This window comes from Leptidea sinapis, chromosome Z (assembly GCF_905404315.1).
Source record: "Leptidea sinapis chromosome Z, ilLepSina1.1, whole genome shotgun sequence".
NCBI classification, from domain to species: Eukaryota; Metazoa; Arthropoda; class Insecta; order Lepidoptera; family Pieridae; genus Leptidea; species Leptidea sinapis.
The window spans coordinates 20,257,705-20,280,707 of NC_066312.1; the positions used below are offsets into that span (position 1 = coordinate 20,257,705).

At 33.6% G+C, this 23,003-nt stretch overlaps 1 protein-coding gene across 2 annotated transcripts in view; it reads right to left on the minus strand.

Moving 5' to 3' along the window:
- LOC126978681 (glutamate receptor 1-like) overlaps positions 1-23,003 on the minus strand; it is a 136,917-nt gene that overhangs the window by 73,584 nt on the left and 40,330 nt on the right. For both annotated transcript variants that reach the window (XM_050827680.1, XM_050827679.1), the window contains exons 3-4: positions 22,695-22,822; positions 13,462-13,591 (exon numbers count right to left, since the gene is read on the minus strand). In XM_050827680.1, the coding sequence (XP_050683637.1) occupies positions 13,462-13,591; positions 22,695-22,822 (258 nt within the window). The remainder of the gene's footprint in view (positions 1-13,461; positions 13,592-22,694; positions 22,823-23,003) is intronic.

The following is a 23,003-nucleotide window of genomic DNA, read 5'->3' on the forward strand; positions in this document are numbered from 1 at the left end:
TCTTGTACCCATAGTACAGGCTATGCCTAGTTTGGCGCAAGATAATTTGTGTAAAAGTGTGTCAATATTATATTATTCTTTATAAAATAAATAAAATCTTACTTGAAAATATAATATTATTTTAATGGATTATTTTTTTAGTCTAGGTAGATATTGAAATGCCAATTTTGCTCAAGCGATGAGGTATAACCTCAGCCGTCAGTCAGCTTTTGCGAGAAAAATAAATAACAAAAAAATGTAATAATGCTCCATGCTCTTCAGCAATACTTGAGTTATTAGTTGGTATCACGACTTTAATATTTTTTTTTTAATTATAATGTATTTATGTATGTGTTAATTATTCCTAAAGTTAATTATTATTAGGTTTTACTTCAATTGCGCGTAAAGATTACACGCACACAAAAAAGTGACCTCGAAAGGTCATGAAACGTCGTGTTCATCTAAAACTCAGTTACAAATACAAGCGTTTCAATCATTTAAAAAGTATTTTATTTAAATGTGTAAAACTCGCGTTAACTAAAGAAAAATATAGAGGTTTGTGTATCTATCATACAATTTCGTAAACTCAAAAGTAAAAAACTAAAGAATATATCAGAAAAATGTTCCATCGCTTCATCAAAGTCATAAATTCAAATGAAAACACAGCACAAAATGCAAAACTCATCCATCAATATTTGAACTTTCCACAGGATTCGATGCTTCACTTTCATCAACAGTATATATACACTTATATCACTATACACGTACCAACGACTCAAATATTATTTTCAGTTCAAAGAGGCTTCATTCACTTGTCATAATTTAATTAAGTTTGTGATCTTACAACTACAATTACACATCAGTTACTAAGTATGTAATATTTAATGGCTTCTATTATTACGTAAGTAAAAAAAACTACGTTTAAAAAAAATCGACATCAAAAACTGAAAAGTATCAAATAACTAAAAAAATAATTTAATACACCTTTACCTTTAATATTAATAAAATGCTCTTATTTTTATGTGCTACCTATTTATATGTTTTAAGTAGGTGCCAAGCCCTAAACAAATAAAAATTAATATATAAACAGCTTTTTATTCAATTTATAATTACTGTATTTACTAAGGTTGTCTGGCCACGCGTGTCTGTCCGCTTGTGTTGTTTTGTTCTAGACGAAGCTATCCCGCTCAAAGTCAAGCGTGGCGAGTGTAGGTACTTACTATTATATTTGGCTTGGCACCGACTTCAAAGCTATCAATATGTAGCACATACAAATAATACTATTTTATTAATATTAAAGGTAAAGGTGTATTAAATAAAATTTTTAGTTATTTGATACTTTTCAGGTTTTGATATCGGTTTTTTTAAACATATATTTTTTTTAATATTTTTACTTTTTAGTGTCAGTTAATAATTGTAATATATAATCAACCTTCTAAAACAAAACTCAAATCAAAACTCCTAAAAAAGCCGTTTTTAAAAAAACAATTTTATCATCGAGGTAAACAAAAAAAAATTTTTAACAACAAAACAACCGCCTTCAAAAACACTATTCCAAAACAATAGATATAATGTGCACAAAATGTTTAAAAATAATTGCGTATTTTTATACAATTTAATTAATTAATCTAATTCTAGTTACGATTATTGTTATTTTTGGAAAAGACACACACAAAGCTTTATTACCATTCTACAGTGAAATAATAAATGAAGTTTTAGCTATAAGTGAGAACTGTAAAGTGTGAAATGGAGAGACCAACTTATTTAGTGTATCACTAGATCACACATATTTCGCAAATTTGTGCCTTGGAGTAGCTACGATGCTTGTTTGTTCACTGTCAGCTCTCGCTTAGATCAATTAATTTATACCTGACCAAATACAGAGTTCATAATTAATGATTTAGCTCTAAAATGTAGACTTCAAATGCGCGATGCAAAGCAATAGTAAGGTTTATACCGATACTTTATTGTGTTTTATGTGGAATATGATGGGTCAAAAAACGTGATTTGCTATGGGTTACGATATGCACGCGCGTTTTTTTATCTAGTTATACAACATGTCGAACACAATATTTTTTAGTTTTAAAAGAAACAAAAATTAAAGAAGCAAATTTCACAAGTTTTTGAATTCCTGCTGAAATGGGCGGGAAATGTTTTGTATACTTAGGAACTTATATTTACTTCAAGGAATTGTATTGGTACAACCATAAAGATATTGTTTTAAGATAACGTTAAGCATGAGTAAGCATTGATAGATAAGAGAAATATAGGATGTAACGACTAATCAATTTATTTCGTGCATTCACTATCAGAATCTAAAAAAGTAATTTGTTTACTCGAAGTTAATGTTAACCTCCGATCCAAGGTCCAGTCGCCCTCTTAAAATATTTTAATATATTAAATTTACTTAAATAAAAATTTTAATGATATTTTCCGAATTTTCTTCTTTGTCAAAAAGTTTTAACAAAAAAATAACCGCCTTCAAAAATACTATTCCAAAACAAGATATATAATGTGCACTAAAAACTATAAAAATAATTGCGTATTTTTATACAATCTAATTAATTAATCTAATTCTAGTTACGATTATTGTTATTTTTGGAATCTGTGTCCTTCCGCCAGAACCCGCTCTCGCCTCTCGCCTCCTCACGACTCAAGCACATCTCACCTATAACTATGTATGTAGTAACAAACCTATCTTGGATGACACCGACTCCAAAAATTACAATAATCGTAACTAGAATAAGATTAATTAATTAGATTGTATAAAAATACGCAATTATTTTTATACTTTTTAGTGCACATTATATATATTGTTTTGGAAAAGTGTTTTTGAAGGCGGTTGTTTTTTTGTTATTTTTTTTATTTTATAATTTTTAGTGAGTTTGAAGTACACTAACTAACAATTTGTCTAAATATGTGTAAATATACTAAATTTTTCAATGCAGCAATTAAGTTTATTAGTACTTTGCAATTTGATTACAGACAGTATTCCGTTACTTTGTCATGGATTCCGTAATCAGAACCTAACCAAACTCTCACCAAACTATCTTTGAAGTATATGTTTTCCAGAATCATCGAAATCGGTTGGCGCGTTATTGAGTTATTCGTAAATTTATCATCCACTTTGCTATACGTATGTATAGCAAAATTTAAGACTTTTAAGGTTTTCTCATTGATTCCAAGAATTATCAAAATCGGTTCAACCAGTCGAAAGTTTTGAAGTAACAAACATAAAAAAAACCGATGAAATGAGAACCTCCTCTTTTTTTGAAGTCGGTTAAAAATTTCATAAAATGAAAACTACTGGGCCAAACTATATAAATTTTTTTCATCTAATCTGCATCGTTCTCAAGAAAAATAACGTAAATCGGATCATAAATCTCAGAGTCATCCGTGTACATACATAAAAATAAAATACCGATCGAATTGATAACCTCCTCCTATTTAAAGTCGGTTAAAAATACCGCTATCGACTCCACTGCAAATTCCAATATACAAAAATATATTTTATTATACTGCCACTGAAATAGTTAAGTACAGAAAGGCCTTCACAATTTCAAACAATAAATGGCGAAGAAATAAATCCCTATAAAGATATAATAAATTTAAAAGGAAAACATCAAAGCTACATCTGGGAAATAAAATGAATATCATAGCAGTGGCTTCTATACTTTTAAATTGGAATAAAAGAAAGGGAGCTCGGCGGTTGCCATTGTCAATGGGTGGTCTTTACTTTCTATGCAAGAACCCCTCGTTCCGTGCACATTTTAAAGTAAATATAGTGTAAGTGGGACAGTTTCAATTAGAATAACTCTTAGTTAGTAGCTTTGTCTTGTTATAATATCAATAATTAATACATGTTTAAGGCTTGAAACTATATGCTGGGCATTATATTATAAGTTATCTTTAGCAATAATGTGTAAGTATTATTGTGTTTCGGTCTGAAGGGCACCGTAGCTAGTCGTGCTCGTTTTGTCCCTTATTTTCTTAAAAAAATCTGACAAATTTATGTGAAATAATATAAAATTTTACAGAGTTGAATGGCAATTTGTGTGAACTAACTTTGATATTATTAATTGTAGATAATTGATACTCAATGTTCTTTCAAATCAAATTATAACGATTTGAAAAAGCTGTTAAGATTTAAATAAGAGCGATATGTCAAGTCAATTTTCTTGAATACAATTACTAGCAGGCTGTTCAGTAGATACTGTAGAAGAAGCCATTAACTTATTTATATTACCATTATAAGTGTCATACCCGTTAGGTTGAGTGCATTAGAGGCACAATATCTAAAGTCCACAATCCACGGATTGGACTTCCACATACCTAGTTTAATTAAAATTTGTATAAACACTTTTATTCCTAAAATAACTTTTATTTATATTAATAATTCACAAAACATTTTCCATCTCCAGTTCACATTTTATCTCGGATCCACTAACTTATATCATATTACTTCGAACCTTCAAACAAAGCTTTCTCCTCTCTCCGCATCATGTGGAATAGTTTAAAACGGTCAGTTAGTAGCCAGTGAATAGTTCAAGCAGTTATTCGTGTTAATACGAAAGTTTGGTAATAGATATGAGAGCAATACTCCGCTATAAATAAGGGTGTACATTAATTTTATTTTTAAAGAACACTTTTTAACAGACTGAAATGCGTATTATTATAAAAGTATTATTATATCATTCAATCGTCACTTGTAAACGTGATACATCTAATAAAAAAATCTTAATCATACAAAATAACTCATATAATAATTTTGTTTAATTTGTGCACCTCTTAATCATTAAATTATATTTAACTAGTTATATTTAGTGTATTGTTTGCATTTTCATATTGGCATTTGATTTAAAAATGACAACGCCACTGAAATATCGATAGCTATGACCATACAGTATCATTTTGCTTTTGTCGTGTCTATGGATTACGCATGCCACGATCAAAGCGCTGAATATTTGGAACATCATCAACAATGATCTACTTGATGTACTGTTATTACATATGTTTCCGACGTGTCCTATTCAGGATCTCAATGAAATATATATTACGTATTAGCCTCCCAAAGGATTGCGCGTGTAAAATCCAAAGCAAATGATCTAAGTAAGAAAACATTACGGTCAACATATCTAGAGATAAATTACGAAGTTAAAGTTCACACAAAATATATAACGATTATTTTGAAGTTTATCTGAATTGAAGTAACATTTCAATTGACAGCTGCGTACATATAAAAGACAAAAGACGGCAACCCCTATGTTCACCGACCTCTAATACGAGGGCGGCACTGAAAATTTCGGGAATCAAGGAAGTGACACAACATTACTATTTAAAAATGTATTTATTGCTTTTCGAAGTATTCTCCGCGAAATTTGACACATTTTTCCATACGATGGAACCAATCATTGAAGCAACCATTCCATTCGGAAGTCGGGAAATTTTCTATCAAACATACGGAACAGCCCGTCCAGCGGTATTTATGTAGGTCAGTGCCTACGATCTAGTATTGCGGATGACTGTGGGTGGTTGGTTTTTCGCTTTATAATAGATGAGCCTCTTGTCCGTTTGCTTACTTTTTTACAAATAAAATTTTCAGAAAAGTGTAAAAAAATTAATCCAAAACCATATGCCAGATAGCTCAAGCAACCAAGCACAGATGCAACTTATTAACTGCGAGATAGAATGAGATTTTAATTGCAATTATTTCCGTAGTGAACTTGTCAGGAGTAAGCAGGGTAGTGTTGCATCAACAAAGTTTAGTACAAGTATTAGTTCCTTTAATTAAATTAGTGCACTCAGGTACGGCCGGTGCAAACTGCAACTATTTAGAATATATTATAGTATCAGATGTTGTTATTTAATTATCTTAAGGTGTCTTAGAACTAGTTCATTAAGAGTAATTTAGATAACAATATGGTTTATAATACAGTTATTATTATGATTTTATTTAAAATATATATAAAATTTATGACAAAAAATGAAACTGAAAAGAAGCATTACAAACCTGAGCTAACAATTAATAGTAATAATAATAACAATTAATACTATTAATACCAATCAAAGTTTCATAAGAGGTAAAAAAGGAAAAAGTTTGCTATAGAGCTGCCTATAGCCAACTATTTTCTCTAAGAACTAATTAATAAGGCCCGAATTGTCTGTTGTCTTACTTTACCATCAAATTTGGCATTTAGATCTGCTCAGGTATAAATTAATATCAAAATTTGCAAAAGTAACCGCTCAATCAATTCACAAAAGGAAGAGCCATTAGTAAGTTTATGAATTATGCTCTAGGGTAAACCATCGTTATGGCGGTGAATAAATATATAGCACCCAGTTTGAAATTGTAAATTGAATAAAATCTATTAAGTATTTATTTCATGGTTTCAATAAATATCAACATTTTTAATGTGCGAAAGAAATGGATATATAAGAAAAGGATAGTAATATATGTTTGTGAGATTTAGTAACGAAACGTTACTAATTCGACCAATGAAGGTAAGGGGTTCATGTATCATCATGAGAGGACCTTTAACAACTTCAGATGATGAGCAAAATAGAAGGCTCCGAAATAAACGGGATAGGACAATTAATATTAGTACAGTGCAAGACCTTTTCACACGAGAAAAAACATTACAAAGTTCGTTGAATTGAAGGCGAACCTCTAGTAGTGGATAGGCACATGGAGAGAGAGAGAGAGAGATTTTGCAAATTTTTTGAAAAGTTACTAACCCAACGACATAAGTCCCTTTTTATAGAAGAGGAATTTAAAAACATAGTTACACCAGGTAGAGTTTGAAATTTTATTAGCCTGGAACCATTATATTTTATTGAATTTGCTGCGAACTATAAAATTTTGTAATTTTAAGAATTTGTCTTCGATCCACTCAACCAAGTTCTCGTATTCAAGAAAATCAAAATCTTTAAAAATTACCCTAATTCTGAATTTCTACTAATGCTGTAGACACGAGGAATAAGTGCCAATGACGTGTAAAATTAATTACGTATAAATATATAATTGTTTCTGATTATTATCGGGACTAGTTTAATTAAGCTGACTGCCTGCAAGTCAGTCAGAAACTGGTATAATAATGAAATATTAAACAGGTGATTGCAGTTAGCTTGTGCAGTCCATTATTGTGCTCTACTGACGTTTCTACTGTTAGATAGATACATGAAGATAATCAAGCAATATAGTTATTAATAAGACGCTTCGTAAAGGTGATAGTTGATGACTTGAAAATCATCATCATCATATCAGCCGGAAGACATATACTGCTGGACACAGGCTTCCCCCAAAGAACGTCTCGGTTTAAATAGTTACCCATTATTATAAATATCTGTTGTTTCGCTTGATAGTTAAATATCATAATGAAAGACACTTTTTCACACTGTACTAGATGGAGATTTATCGGTTAACTTAACGAAATCGGAAATATTCGGGAATGGCATTTAGCTGCGCGCACGCATCGTAATAAATTCAATGTGATAATATTTTTTTTACAAAATACGTATAACTTCTAAAACAACTTCTGGTGCTAAGATTAAGGATTCTGGAAGGTCTCCGGTGCGCTCCAACTAATTATCGCGCTACCTAAGAATGATAGCCATTTTATTACGGCAACTATTAGATGCTTGTGTGCGTGGCACCTTGACACCCAATGGCATCTTTAAAATTTTTAACATACGCTTCGTGTTATTTTACATTGAAATTAATAAAATACACAATACTGATGATAGTAGGTGTTCCCAGTATCTTTTTAATTACTTGTTGTATTATTTTTTCAAAGTTTTACTACAAAACACGGTAATTTAGTTTACACCCACTTCGGCGTTCTATTAGTTTCAACATTTTGCGACTACACCTGCAGTATCTAATTGGAGTGCAGCGGAGACCAATCCTTAATATAAGTTCTGGTGATAATTAATTCAACTTAAGTAAGAGCTATGGCCTCATTAAACCACTTTACTAGTCTTGAAGTAGGTAAGAAAATGTAAGAGAATGCCGAACAAAGCCGTGACAACACTGGTGAAGTAGTACTCGTATTCACTTAGGGATGCTCTATAAAGCGTGAAGTTGCAAGTGAGGTAATTAAACTTGAATGTTCGTAGTAAGTTAATTGCCAATTTGTGAATTATGTTCGCGTGAGATACAAAATAGTTTAATATAGGTAGTACAACGTACTGATACAACAACAACGTAGGTAAATGCCAAACTAAATAAGTTGTGGCATCTTGTTTGCAGCCCAGCTTACAAAATAAGCCTCTTTATTGGTTAAATTAAAGTTGATTCTTTTGAAACCGTTTTATTTACTTCTAATTTTATTTCCACCCAAGAACTATTTCTATAAAAAGAAAGCTAAGGTACAAAGGAGCATAGCGGTTAATAAGATTAGATTTTTAGTTGAAGTTGCAATCCGTGCATGCACATAAAACTTAAGTGTTATCTTGGGTAATTCTAGAAACTCTTTTTAATATTCCTTCTCAGCTATGTTGTAAATGTAAATTGTGCATTATTTTTATTCTTAAAGCTAGGCCCTGATTTTGAGATCGTATAGAGAGTTTTATAGTTTACCTATTTTTAAATCCTTTCCTAAAATCATTCAGATGTCCCTAAGAAAACCACTCAATTACCGAATTTCTGGTGTTGGGCAAATATTGATATTTCTGTTTCTGATATATGATAATGGACACCCAATGGCATAAGTAGGTACTTATAACCATTATATATCTCCTTTACCTTGTAGGAAATAATCATGAAGTAGTACTGTTTGTAGATAACACTTCTTTGATCCTTTAAATTAAATGTAGTCAAGTATTATATGCTGATGATGTAAAGCATGCTCTTTCTAAAGCTATCCATTGCTTTAGTACAAACAAATTGTGATTGAATACAATAAAACGAAATATGTAAGATTTGTTATGCCTAATGTGACAGAGGCAAAATTAAAGCTGTTAAACTTAAACATGAGAATAAAAAGGTATATTCGAGTTACTGTATTTCTGGCTTATTTAAGGCTGGGGACCGAGCCAATGGCATTGAGGAATTGAGCGGAGCTAGGTTACCTTTTTCGCACAGATCACCATAGATTTAATTCAGAATTAGAAGCATTTTTAATTTATTACAAACCTAATACAATTTCCTTTACAAAACTTAGAAACCTATATCATATTGTTAAATTGTATTGGTGTACAATTAAAACATTTTCGTACAATTTTTATCTGGATTGAATCATTAGCATGGCTCCAACTGTAAAAGTTATGGGTATTTTGGTGATATTTTACACTATTTATAAAATATTTAAATATAAAGAAAAAAATAATGTTTTTCTCATATTCAGTAGATATATAATTATTTTTTGTTAAAATATAAGCTTTATATAAACCGTCAGGAATAGGTTTCAATTATGGGCTATTTATGCGATCTTGGGATAGCAGCCTTAAGAGTAGCAAAATTTTGTTAAAATAATGACACATTTGTTAGGTTCTCATACTCGCTTAAATGGTGCTGCTCGTAGTGGCACCATGGGACGGATCGTTACAGCGATGTAGGTAGCTGGTCCACGCATCATGCACGTGAACGAGCGCTGCTTGTGGTGGTCTCAGTCTTGATAACATAGGTACAATGTTAAGTTATTACTTTTACTATATAATTGCTTCCATTTTATCTTTAACGATTTACAGTGTAAGCGAATTGATAACTTTTCAGATATTTGAGGTGAAAACTTCTTTAGGAGCGTGGAGTACTTTTCTTGGGATGCTTATAAAATGTTAAACTCGCGTTAGGACACGTGACCTGATCGCAAATTTGCCAGACAGTCGTTGAATTTAAGGATGAAAGTTGATTTTTCTGAGAGAAGCTTTTTAATGTTAACTAATTGTAATAGTATCTAGTTAGAGGTCACAGAAATATTTTCTATGTGTATGAGATTTTTTTTACAATTTAGCAATATTTTAACAATCAAAATGGCCTTATTTATGGTTAAAAAACTCGGTTCGGCGCTGGGTTATAAAACTCGGTCTACTCAGTCTTGGTTGGAAACGAACGTTCGGACTTAATCAGAGCTGAAGTCTGGCCGTCGTCGAGACCTGATCTTAATCCGTTGTATAATGATTTATAGTCAGTTTTAGTAAGTACGGCTTGCTCTAAGTAATAGAAACAATCCGTACGATTGGCAGTGAAGAATTTTCCCATGGAAACAGTGCGTGCTTCTATTGATAACTGGCCTCAACGTTTAAAGAACTGTATTGCAGCCAATGGAGACCACTTCGAATAAGTTTTTTATATATTTTTTATATTTATGTATTAAACTAACACACTGTAAAAGTAACAAATGTTATTAGCAATAGATTTTTTTTTATTTGTTTCAGTATTTATAATAGGTAAGGCATTAATAGGTATATTGAAAATGCTGAAAATGAGACAGATTAAGAAAAGTGGCGTTCTGGTTCTATAAAGAAATGAAAAATGAAAGTATTTTGCTTGTACGGACCACTGATGAACAAACGTTATATTACCATAGTTCGTGCCGCACAACTCACTATAATGATAACAATAAAAGACTGAAAATGGACTGTCAAGCACACTAATGCATCGATTTTATCTGCCTCTCTACAATTTTTTAATAGAGAATTCTCATCTATTTCGGTCACAATATGGTTATATAATGAAGGGGAGAGGTGAGAGTCTTAAAAAAACTGATCGTAGTTTGGAACACTGCAAGCAAATCCCGCGGACGGTCTCCTACCCGATGGACCGATCAAGTGAGAGACCCACGATTAAAATCTGCTTGGTTGTCAGAGAGGCAATAGACATGCACCGATGCAGGTATATGGTAGGTAGAGTCCAGCTTCCTCTTCTGATTACCATGATCGTCAGTCACGAGAAAACGACCGTAGAGAGAAAATGAACAAAGCATGAACGTATTTAAAATGCTATGTTCCATTAAAAGTAAAACTCAAACATCTTATTAGAACAACATTTTTTAGCTCAAGGTTTGCTTTTAAGACTTGCGTATTTCGATACAGGAAATGTAATTAACAGCAACAATTGAAGTAAGCAAGCCGCTTATACTCTAACACCAGTCTGATTATTGAGGTTTAGATACATATTGCTCAATTAGCTCAATTACACGTTACCTGTAAACATCCTAACGGTATTTGTTATTTAAGAGTATAGACTTCATTTTGATATTAACATCATACATTTTTAGCGTATGGGGTGTGTATATAATAGTTTGGGTACAGTATCTTTGTCAGAAAAACACTAACACTATTTATAATACGCCATTTTAAGAAGGAGTACATAAAATATAAATTATAACGAAGTGACTATTTGTACGGGTACTTGACGAATTAATTATATTTATTTATTCGGCGAGTTCCAGAAACGAATTCTAGGCGTTTCCCTCTCTTTCCTCCCCATAAAAAAGTCCAACCCTTAAAAATGTCATAATTTGTGGTTAGGTTATAATGCTTTTTTCTCTGGAACGGTGCATTACCTTGTAATTAGAGTGGTAGCATTATAATCGTGGGCTAAAACTCTATCAATTTAAATATTTATTACCTCATAATTCGTGCTACGGGATACTAAGTTTTAATCCAAATTTCATTCAATGATGTCTTTTTTCTCTCTAATCCGATAATAGGACGACTAATTAAATTCATTCGTCCAGTTGCCGGACGAATAGCAACAGCCTAAAATAAAATTATTCGTCCAACTTCTGTACGAATAATAATAAATTATTTGTCCAGTACCCGTATCAATAGACTCAGCCAAATTATAAAGAACTTACACAAACACTGATACTATATGATACGTTAATTACACGATACGATACAACAATACTTCAGAAAATAATTAAGAATATTATTCAAAGAAATTACAATAATGAGATGCGTGAGCTTATCTTGCAATGGAATGAATTGAATGACATTGATTTGACTTTATTATTTTATTTTATTTTGATTTTTTTTATTTGACTTATTTGATTTTTTTATTGACTTTATTTTTCTGTTTTTTTATGGGTATATAAATATGAAATAATATATTTAATAAATACTTGTTTTGTGTAGTATATACATATACTAAAATAATGTGTATTAGCCACTCATTTTTAGCCAATTTAAATGTAATATTATCCTATTGATAAATAACCTAACTGAGGTGGAAATTTTCCGTATAAATTTTGCTCTAGCTTCTAAACTACTAGATTTAATTACCAGATTATCTACAAATCATCTCAAGACCAAATCAGTCTTATTACCGTCATTATCAAGATTCTTACTGGAAAAAATGTTATAAATAACTAAAGCTTGCAATTAATTTAATAAAAGTGTTTTCCAATTTAAAATAACATTCGGTTTAACTTGTTTCACACAAATAATTGGCATCCTATTAAGCCTGATGAGTTACCAAGCGGCTCGGTTGCCCACAAAGTCATCGAGTCGACATTTTATTATCGGATACAGCGTTGTAATCCAGGAATGGTACGATTTACGATTTATAAAATTGGAATTTCAGTTGCAAAGAACTGCGATAAAATGCGATTTAAATTATTGCGAGCTGTCATTAATGTATCTTGGATTTTCCAAAATAATGTTTTTTTTATTTATGGAATTACAGGACAAACGAGCGTACGGGTGTACCTGGTGTTAAGTGATCACCGCCGCCCACATTCTCTTGCAACACCAGAGGAATCACAAGAGCGTTGGCGGCCTTTAAGGAAGGAAGGTGTTTTTAAACATTTAAAAAAGAAAACTTTCATGTAAATAATATGATGAAGATCAAAATTTAAAACAAAACATTAGATTCGCGTTCTTTTTCTATCTTGCTGTATCTATCTATCTGTTAGAGGTGTTCTTCTCTCTTTCAGCTTTCTTTCAACTGATATAAAATAAACTGTATACTCCTTTAAGTTAACTACCGATGTTTCATGCCTCGTATTTTTTTTCATATTTCATCATTTATATCATACAGAAATACTTAATTATTTTATATTTAGTTTGCACTTTTTCCCACCTTTTAGGTGATGATGTCAGCTGTAAAAATGGTTTTTCTCGTCCTTATCTCCTCTACGGAAAATTATCTTAGAATGCTAACGCACTTCAATGTTTGGGAGTAATGGTTAATTCCTTTATTTCTTGTAAAAAAAATCATATCATACAAAAAAGCTTCAAATCATAAACACCAGTAAAAAGTAAGTAAAATTTTTACAGAATTAAGCTGAAATCATCCACGAGATCACAAAGCAATAATTTACTGGTTGTCTCTACGCAAGGTTTCCTAGTGAGACATCCTGAGAAATTAATACGTTAAGTGTGTCTCTTTATTTTACATATTATGAGACTTTATTCTACAATTAATATTAGGTATCAAGCAGCAATGTTTCTCATTATAATGGATTACTGAATAAGATCATTTTCATAGAACAATGCAGACTCTTCTGAGTGCTTTTATAAATATAGTGCAGTACTTACCATCGTGTGAATCGTAAATGAAGATTACTTCGTCCCAATTGTAGTGCAAAATGACATCAACGATCGCTTGGTGGTAGTCCGGTCTCATACTTAGCGCATAGTCGATAAGGCCCGACGATGGTGGAATCACCTATGAAACACATAGCTATATAATAAGGGTTATTATAATAACTGTACAACAACTGTATTTGTTGCATGTGTGTCATGTTAAGATGACGGGCGCAGGCTATTAACCGGAGTTTGTTTTGTGATGCGGTACTGCTAAGTATATTTTATTGTCACTGATTTTTTTATGGAGAGACTTTGCTAAATATCATATTGTTAAAAAAATTCTGCGATTATATTTACAAATTTATGGACGATGCACGAACCTGCGTCACATAAAACTTGTATGATGTTTATTGTGACTGCTCCCAAGTAGTAGGAATAACAAGTATGCTTGTTTCTGGGGGTAATTTTATTATATCCCCAGCTTATTTGAGGTGCCATTTACTCATGTGCTGCTAATGGAGTGTATCAGGTATCTGATAACTAGCTGATGGAGGCACGACATACCAAGTTTTAAGAATGATACGATATCCACCTCCACCACCACTTTGAGACGGCGCAGCCGGCCTTGTGTTTCCTTACTGAGACGCAGATATCTCGACCTAGCGATGCGTCATATTTAACGTAGCCCGGGTACAAAATTGAGCACAATTTTTTGCCTCATGCCGGGGTATGTGTGTACGTTAGGGAGGATATCTGCTGTCGCCGTCTCGGCAATTTTGAGGGTAGGGACCTTTCCACTCTCTGGCTCCGCGTAGATTTAGAGGACCGCGTCCGCATCTATGCGTGTGTCTACAGGTCCCATAGTGGTAACGCCGATCATCTCATGAGCTGCGTTCAAGCGGCAATTGACGACGTACTTGCACAGATCCCCTCCGCTGAAATCGTAGTCTTGGGTGATTTCAAAGGGCACAATGCCGAATGGCTTGGATCACGTACCACAGACTACGCAGGGTGATCTGTGCATAATTTTGCATTGGTGTATGGTCTGTCCCAATTGGTTGAGTCGCCAACGCGGCTCCCGGATGTGGATAGCCACATGCCGTCCTTATTGGATCTTCTGCTGACTACAAATCCCGATGGTTACCAAGTCTTTGTCGACGCTCCTCTCGGAACGTCCGACCATTGCCTGGTCAGGAGTGTAGTGCCTATCCGACGCCAACGTCGCAGACCACCAGCGACCCACCGCGTTTGGCACTACAAGTCAGCAGATTGGGATAGCATGCGTTCCTTTTTTGCATCCTACCCTTGGGGCAGGGTTTGTTTCCCTTCGGATGATCCTAGTGCCTGCGCCGTTGCAGTAGCCGATGTGATCCTACAGGGTATGGATATTTTTATACCAAACTCTGTAGTACCCATCGGTGGCAGATCAAAGCCCTGGTTCGATGCGTCAGTTAAAGCAGCATCTGACTGCAAAAAACAGGCATATCGAACTTGGGTTGCGGCGCTGAGCACAAAGGATCCAAACTGCACAGTTCTTAAGAGGAAATACAATCGTGCCTCCAGATTTTTAAGGGGCAAATCGCCCGTGCAGAGTCAAAACACGTCGTCAAAATCGGCGAGCAGCTTTCCAGTTACCCGACCGGAACACGTTGTTCTGGCCGTTGTCGAAAGCTGCTCTTGGTAACTTCAGCCAGCCGTCCATGCCGCCGTTGCACATGAGGAATGATACCCTGGCCCATACGGCAAAAGAGAAAGCCGATTTCTTGTGCACTCTTTTCGCCTCCAACTCGACTCATGACGACAACGGAAAAACACCGCCGACCATCCCGCGGTGTCAGAGCTCTATGCCTGAAGTACAGTTCAGACAGAAAACTGTTAGGCGAGCTCTGTTTTCGTTGGACGTCAGGAAGTCGAGCGGGCCGGATGGCATTTCACCAATCGTGCTTAGGACGTGTGCCCCTGAGTTGACGCCGGTGTTAACGTGTTTATTCCGGCACTCTTATTATAAAGGCGTAGTCCCTGACTCATGGAAGTCTGCCCTTGTCCATCCGATCCAAAAAAAAGGAGACAGTTCGGATCCGGCAAACTACAGGCCTATTGCTATTACCTCTCTACTCTCCAAAATCATGGAGAGCATAATTAGCCGTCAGCTCTTGGTATACCTAGAGGGTCACCAGGTAATCAACGACCGACAATACGGGTTTCGCCATGGTCGGTCGGCAGGTGATCTTCTGGTATACCTGACACATAGATGGGCTGCGGCTATTGAAAGCAAGGGGGAAGGCCTGGCAGTTAGCCTGGATATAGCGAAGTGAGCCTTTGATCGTGTATGGCACAAGGCGCTCCTCTCCAAACTTCCATCATTTGGGCTTCCCGAGAGCTTGTGCAAGTGGACCTCCAGCTTCCTCACTGGGCGTAGCATACAGGTCGTTGTCGACGGATATTGCTCGAACCCGAAGCCCGTGAATTCTGGAGTGCCCCAAGGCTCCCACACTGTTTCTTCTGCATATCAATGATATGTTGGATACCTCCAACATTCATTGCTATGCAGACGACAGCACTGGTGATGCCATATACACGGGCCATGCAGGTCTCTCTCGGGAAATCGTCGACCAGTGCCGGGAGAAACTTGCGTCTTCTATGGAGTCCTCTCTTGAGAAGGTCGCGGAATGGGGAAAATTGAACCTTGTCCAATTTAACCCCCAGAAGACTCAAGTTTGCGCGTTTACCACTTAAAAAACCCCATTTGTCGTATCACCGCTCTTCGACAACACTTCCCTCAAAGCCTCGGCTAGTAGAGGAATACTGGGTCTCGAAATCTCGAGCGATTGCCAATTTCGTTGTCATCTAGAAGGCAAAGCCAAATTGGCTTCAAAGAAACTGGGACTCATTAATAGAGCACGGCAATACTTCAAGCCGACCCGCGCTCTACAAAGCGCAGGTCCGGCCACACATGGAGTATTGCTGTCATCTCTGGTCTGGCGCACCCCAGTATCAGCTCGATCCATTTGACCGCGTGCAACGCAGAGCAGCTCGAATTGTCGGGGACCCAGTGCTCTGTGAACGGCTGGATCACTTGTCGTTGCGTAGAGACTTCGCTTCATTGTGTGTCTTCTACCACATTTATCACGGGGAGTGTTCCGAAGAGCTGTTTAACCTGATTCCTGCCGCCGAATTCCACCTTCGCACGATACGCCACAAGTTAGGATATCATCCTCACCATCTGGATGTGTGGCGGTCCTCCACAGTGCGGTTTTCAAGGAGCTTTGAAATGAGCTTCCTTGTGCGGTGTTTCAGGGACGATACGACATGGGTACCTAGTAGAGAGTAGGCGGTAGGTTCATGAGAAGTAGGCGCGAATCCCGCATCGTCTTTTTTTCAATAAAATATTACAATAAATTAAGTATATATGTATAACACAGGGATATCATGTCTATATATCTATATATTTAAAACCTTGTCCTGCGGTATATGTTCGGTATAAACTCGACATTACTAAAACGATTTTAATTATTTTTTTCCACTGTTTGCAGTTTATACCGACTTGACAGATAGGCTAGTTTTTATTTTGATTCGTGAACCTTAATTATTTTTAGTTCCAATTTTATTTTGAATCAATTTCAATTATCCGCAGACAAAATTAGAGGACCTGTATAGCCGAGTGGCTAGCGATCCTGCCTTCTAAGCTAGAGGTCCCGGGTGCGAATCCCGGTAGGTGCAAGCATTTATATGATGAATATGGATGTTTGTTTCCGAGTCATTGACGTTTTTATGTGTGTTTAAGTATATTGCATTAAATATATCGTTGTGTGTTGGAACCCATAACACAGGCTATATATGCCTAATTTGGGGCAAAATAATTTGTGTGTAAAGTGTGTCAATATTGTAAAAAAAAACACAGCTTCGAATTTTAAAAACACGTTTGTCGCCGTTCAAGATTTTGTTTTTAGACTAAGGAACGCGCGAAATTTGCCCTTATTATTAATTGTATTCTTACATTTTACGAGCAAAATATAACATTTTGGGTTAATTTATAGGAACAACTTTGTCACTACTATTCTTTGTATTGTTGACTTTTAACTTATTATCAAAGTTAATATAAATATATGGATAATTAAGAAATACGAATATTGTGTATATTTTCTATTGATATTTTATTCCCAAAATTTTACTCACTATTTTGTCAATGTAGGAACATAAATTTATATACAACATGTCCTATACGAATATATCGTGAATCATTTGTTTCATTTTGTTTAAAAATATTGAAAAGAAATCTATAGGTACTTTACAAAACTACAAACAAAAAGAACTAAAGCCGTTCATAGTTTTACATTAATCTGATCAATTCGTCAACCCTTTGCGAGTGACGGAATTGAATTAGATTATCGACTGTCAGCTGTATTTTATGCAGAAGCTCTATTGTGTTATAAGCTGACATACTTTGATTTAATTCTCCATCGAATGTTCCAGAACAAGTAATACAACATACTTTATTGTTGAGAAACTAACATTAATAGTGATTGAAATTGATTTGTTCTAACGCTTACATTGTTACTAACTAAATTGTTACAAGCTAATTGTAAAATCAGCTGAAATATTAAAGTACATTTATATAAGAGAAATAGCTAAAGTTTGCATTGAAGATGGCAGTAGGCGTATCTGAATCCCATATAAATTGATAATTTTCTCTTTTATGATATACAAGTCCCAGGACTAAATATAACGAAAGAAACATTTTTTTTTCGCACCATGACTGCTCTTGTCACCTGAAGATATAAATAATAATATTATGTTAATCCCAGTGATTTTTCTTTGTGACAGGAAAATGCATGCTGTGGGAAAAATGAGGCACCATCTATCTGGCATCCTACCTATGTAAACTTCTACTCTACTTGACTCCCATACGGACTTGCAAATAAACTTGGCATTAAGTTATTGTATCTGAGAATAAATCCAGAATATGCACAATGTTGACTTTATACTAACAACGCTGTCAATACAATGATTATTCTGATGATTTTCGAATGTCAAGCCGCCTTGCAAATAAATGCTGGAAACGTTAGCTCAAGAAAGTTAGCCCCCCAGTTTTTTTTTTATTTTTTTCTATTACATCGTTAGTTCGCCATTTGTTCTTAATTGTTCTCTAAAAACATTTGTTTGTTCTCGATTTATTTATTTAAAAAAAAAATTGCAATTTATTAAAATTGGTTAGGTTAGGTTATGTTAGAACAGTTAAAACAACGCACTAGCCGAGCGTAGCGTGCCGCGGTAGCGGCCGGCGAGTGCCAGAACCATATAGTAGGCGTTTCCCACCATTAACAGGGGGTGGGGGCTAACTAAAGGGTATGTTTTTAATTAATTGTTTTTAAATAAACAACAAAAGAACAAACAATTATTTATAGCGAACAATTAAGAACAAACTACGAACTAACGATATGCGATATTGAAAATTCAAAAATAGAAAAAAAAATTTTTTTGGGGGGCTAAGTTTGATGAGCCGGAAACGGAACGGATGTAAACATGTAAAACAGTAGTAAGCAAAATGTCAGTCAAGTTTATTTGTAAGGCCTATAGAGTATCGAAAATGCCGATACATACTGTGTTAACCTATGTCGAACTAGACACAGGCGGGTGTAATTCCATAAACGATCCCAAATTCGTTCTTTTCCACCCTGAATGCCATGGAAACAATATTTATCCTTTTTTTTTAATGTATCCAAATATACGTTAAAATTTTGAACTCTTAATGCTGTAATTCAAACTTAAGTTCGAGCAAGTCGATTGAATAATTAAACAGAGTTACAAAGAAATGTTGTGTTTAATTCCCATCAAGCTACATCCGTCGATTACACATCACATCAAATTGCTGTTGGATTAATGAACGTTGTGTATCCACATACTCAATGGCTACTCTTTTCAATGAACAAGTATTTTACAATGAATGTAATATTTAAAAAAAAATATTTTGTACGGTGCCGCATCCAATATATCAATTTATTATTTTTTATTGAAACAAAAACATATTACTATATTTACAATACTATGGTAATAAATGACATATATACATTGTGTTCAAAGTTAAAAGCTTTTTAAATATCATTATGAAAAGTATTAAAAAATAAACTGTATAAATATAAATTGTCCTATATGGGCTGCATCAACCTTCACAGATTGAATTCATCAGTATAAGAATGCTTCGTGAACATGATAACTGTCGTCATTAGTAGACGCATTCAATAAATAAAACGATTTTAAAAATCGGAAAGGCAACATAAAATTGCGAAACAAAGTTTTTCTCTCTTTCTACAACACAATATGATGGACATAATATGTCAAATATCTTTCATCTCATGGCCAGCGTTTTACTTCAACACCAGCATCTCTATGATTCTGAACGTCATGCTATTCAAGTTTAAAAGGTTACCAATTTCAGACAAATAATTGTGATTTTAATTTTGTAATATGAAGAAAAAATATTAATAAATTATATATTATCTCCTTCGACAGTCGCTAAACTGCCAATATTATCTTATATTAAATTAACTGAAACAAATTATATAAATTGTACCTTTAGTTTTGTAAAGTAGTACAGAAAACACTTAAGTTTGCTTAATAAAATTTTACTTATAAGATAGTTTTAAAATCCATTTGGGCGTACACAATGAAACACAAAGAACTAATGTACTAATTAAAGACGAGAAGCTAGTTCTTGTAGTGAATAGAACCTTTTTACAAATTACTTCGGATAAGGAACTTAATGGGGCTCCACACATAGTTAATTTAGCGAAAAAACTCATTTCCTCTGCCTGGAAAGTAAAGGATGTTAGTTGCTGGGAGACGTTTATGATGTTTATTTGTCTTTCGTGTAAATCTGAATATAAATTCTTAGAGTAGTATGATCGTGAATAATTAATTCAATTAGGTACAAGCTGTTAACATTTGGACAAAAATAGACATGGTTCTTATCATTAATGGAAATTATTTGAACTACTAATGTCAGTTTGATAAACTCATTGGAATATTGCATATACTATTTCATTATCAAATAATGTTAATATAATTTGAAGGAGTGCAGATATTTTGTATAATATCGAATAAGTTTGAATATGACATAAAATACCGATAATTGTGAAAACAAATTAACTAAATCAGTGGAGTACCAAACAGTAGCGCTAAGAGCTGGCATTGTTTCATCAAATAGGTACTACACATTACTATCCACTTTTGTTTGAAAGGCATCTATTTTGGGTACCTACTTATATAATTTTAACATTATTTTTAAATACGTTTGTACGTACAATACTCTCTATCTAGTTTTTCACGTCACTTAAATGTCTACTTGAAATATTACAAATAAAAAGCTTTACGTTATAGTTATTCGCGAACTCATATCTAATGCTAATTGTTAATATTGCATATCATTCAAGAATAATAAATACTGTTAGAGAATTAAGGTATCAATCCGATCCGCTTTTGTAAGTAGATTTTATTCTGAGTAAACATATAATATTGAAATACAAACTAAATGTTTTAAAGTAATAATAGGCAACATCAGATTAATTGGATATTACGTGAGAGTTTCCTTTCAACCGGATTTATATAAAGGTTATGCTTGTAAGAAACTTACTTTAATTACGTCCTGTTGTTGCAACGTTCTAGGAATTTTATAGATTCTTGTAGTTCCACGTTAATTGTTTCCTATCTCAAAACAACCCACGTGCTTTTCACTTCAAAGAAAATTTATTTTGCTTACATTTCTATTAAAAATGTTACTGACGTGTTCGAAAAGATAATTATTGCAGACATTTTAAACTTTTTAAAAAAAATATTTTAGGTGTTTTGTTGTCTCTATTAGAAGATTTATTATATTACATTCATTTCTATTCCAGTGGCGCGGAACGCATTGCCGCTAAACATAGGTATATAATATGGTACATGTAAAAACACTCTTTGATGTCTGTCCCTAGTGAGCAGCGAGTATCCATATACTCGCTAATGATGAAAGGCCAACTGACACAGTACAATAATAATATCATTATTATCGTACTGTGTCATTTGGTCTTATAATTGGACGTAGTTCCTGAAAAACATTCCAAGCCACAAGCATCACATTTTAAGGAATTCGTGTTTAAAGTTTAATAAATATTAGTGTGTTACATACATGTGGGCTGGGCCACTAAGCCATGATGTCATTTAAAGAGTGACAGTACGGCTGCCAATTTTCCGTTAATATGAATCACGTGACCAGTTTTGTGTTCTTAACTCAATTTCGACATGATTGTGGTTTAGAACGTTTTTCTGGAATTACGTCCGATTGTTAACGTAGCATTAATCTGTATTTATATAAAAGATTGAAATATAGATGGGTAGTCTTCGTATAGAATTCATAATATTGTATTATAGCACATAAAAACAAGAAGCTACACTAAGGGATAATGTAGCTTTGAACTGAAAATTGTAAAAAACTTTACTTGTGAATGTTTCTGACAAATAAAGAACTTTGACTTTGAAAGCTACATTATCTATTATAATTGTAAGGTAGCGAGTGTGAATATTTTTATTTATAAATTTTTATCTAAAGCTGATCCTAAAAAAAATACTGCTTGGGTGTTTCATACACTTTGAATGTTTTAACGGTAAGTAATAATATATTACTCTAGAAAATTATAATGTTTTGTTTTATTAAAACAGATTTAGAGCAAGTTCATTCCCAAGCATTTTTATCATCTAAGTAATCCGGTTTACTATTTTATTTACGTTATATTGCAGTAAGTTTTAACAAAGACTATACTAATAAATGCCTTCCAATAAGTGATGTCACATCCTATTTTGAATAAAAATATTTGAATGGAGAGCTGGTTTTTCTTCGGTTATATTTTGATTACTTATTCGGAAACTATATTTTTTATTTGAAATACCTATATATTTGCAAAACAAATAATTTAGTCAATGAAATTGCATTACATAATATGTATTCATACAATGCGGGTTTGGTGTACTTAATTTATACTGCAAAATCAATTTAATTCTAACCGGACTATAACTTGGCTTAACTTAAATTTCTCAGGCTTTATTTTATTTTTAAACAAAAAGAAGGCTGATCTCTATTTCAATATATTATTATGAATATGAATCGTACAAAACTTTCATTATTCTATCTTTCAGGGCGAGAGTTTCAACATTCAAATTCAATTGGAATTTAAAAACATTTTGTTTTAGCATAAATAAAAAATACCCACCTTTTCTGGAAACCATGGTGTTACAAACGGCATTTGGAATGTATTGGTATACGAATGAAGCGTGTCAAATGATTCCGGTGTAACTGCGCCCAGCATAGCAAACACTCCTCTTGCAAATTGATTGCAGACTGAAAGAAAACGTAGTTTTAATTATGTTTTAGAAGAGATAGATTATTAGACAGAGATGTGCCATTTCGAAGGAACCTATTTAATATTGGCTTGAATGTACAATAAATTCAATAATTGAACCAGAGTCACTTTAGTTAAAGTTATTTAATATTGGGCTGAGTATACCGCGGATAAATATTA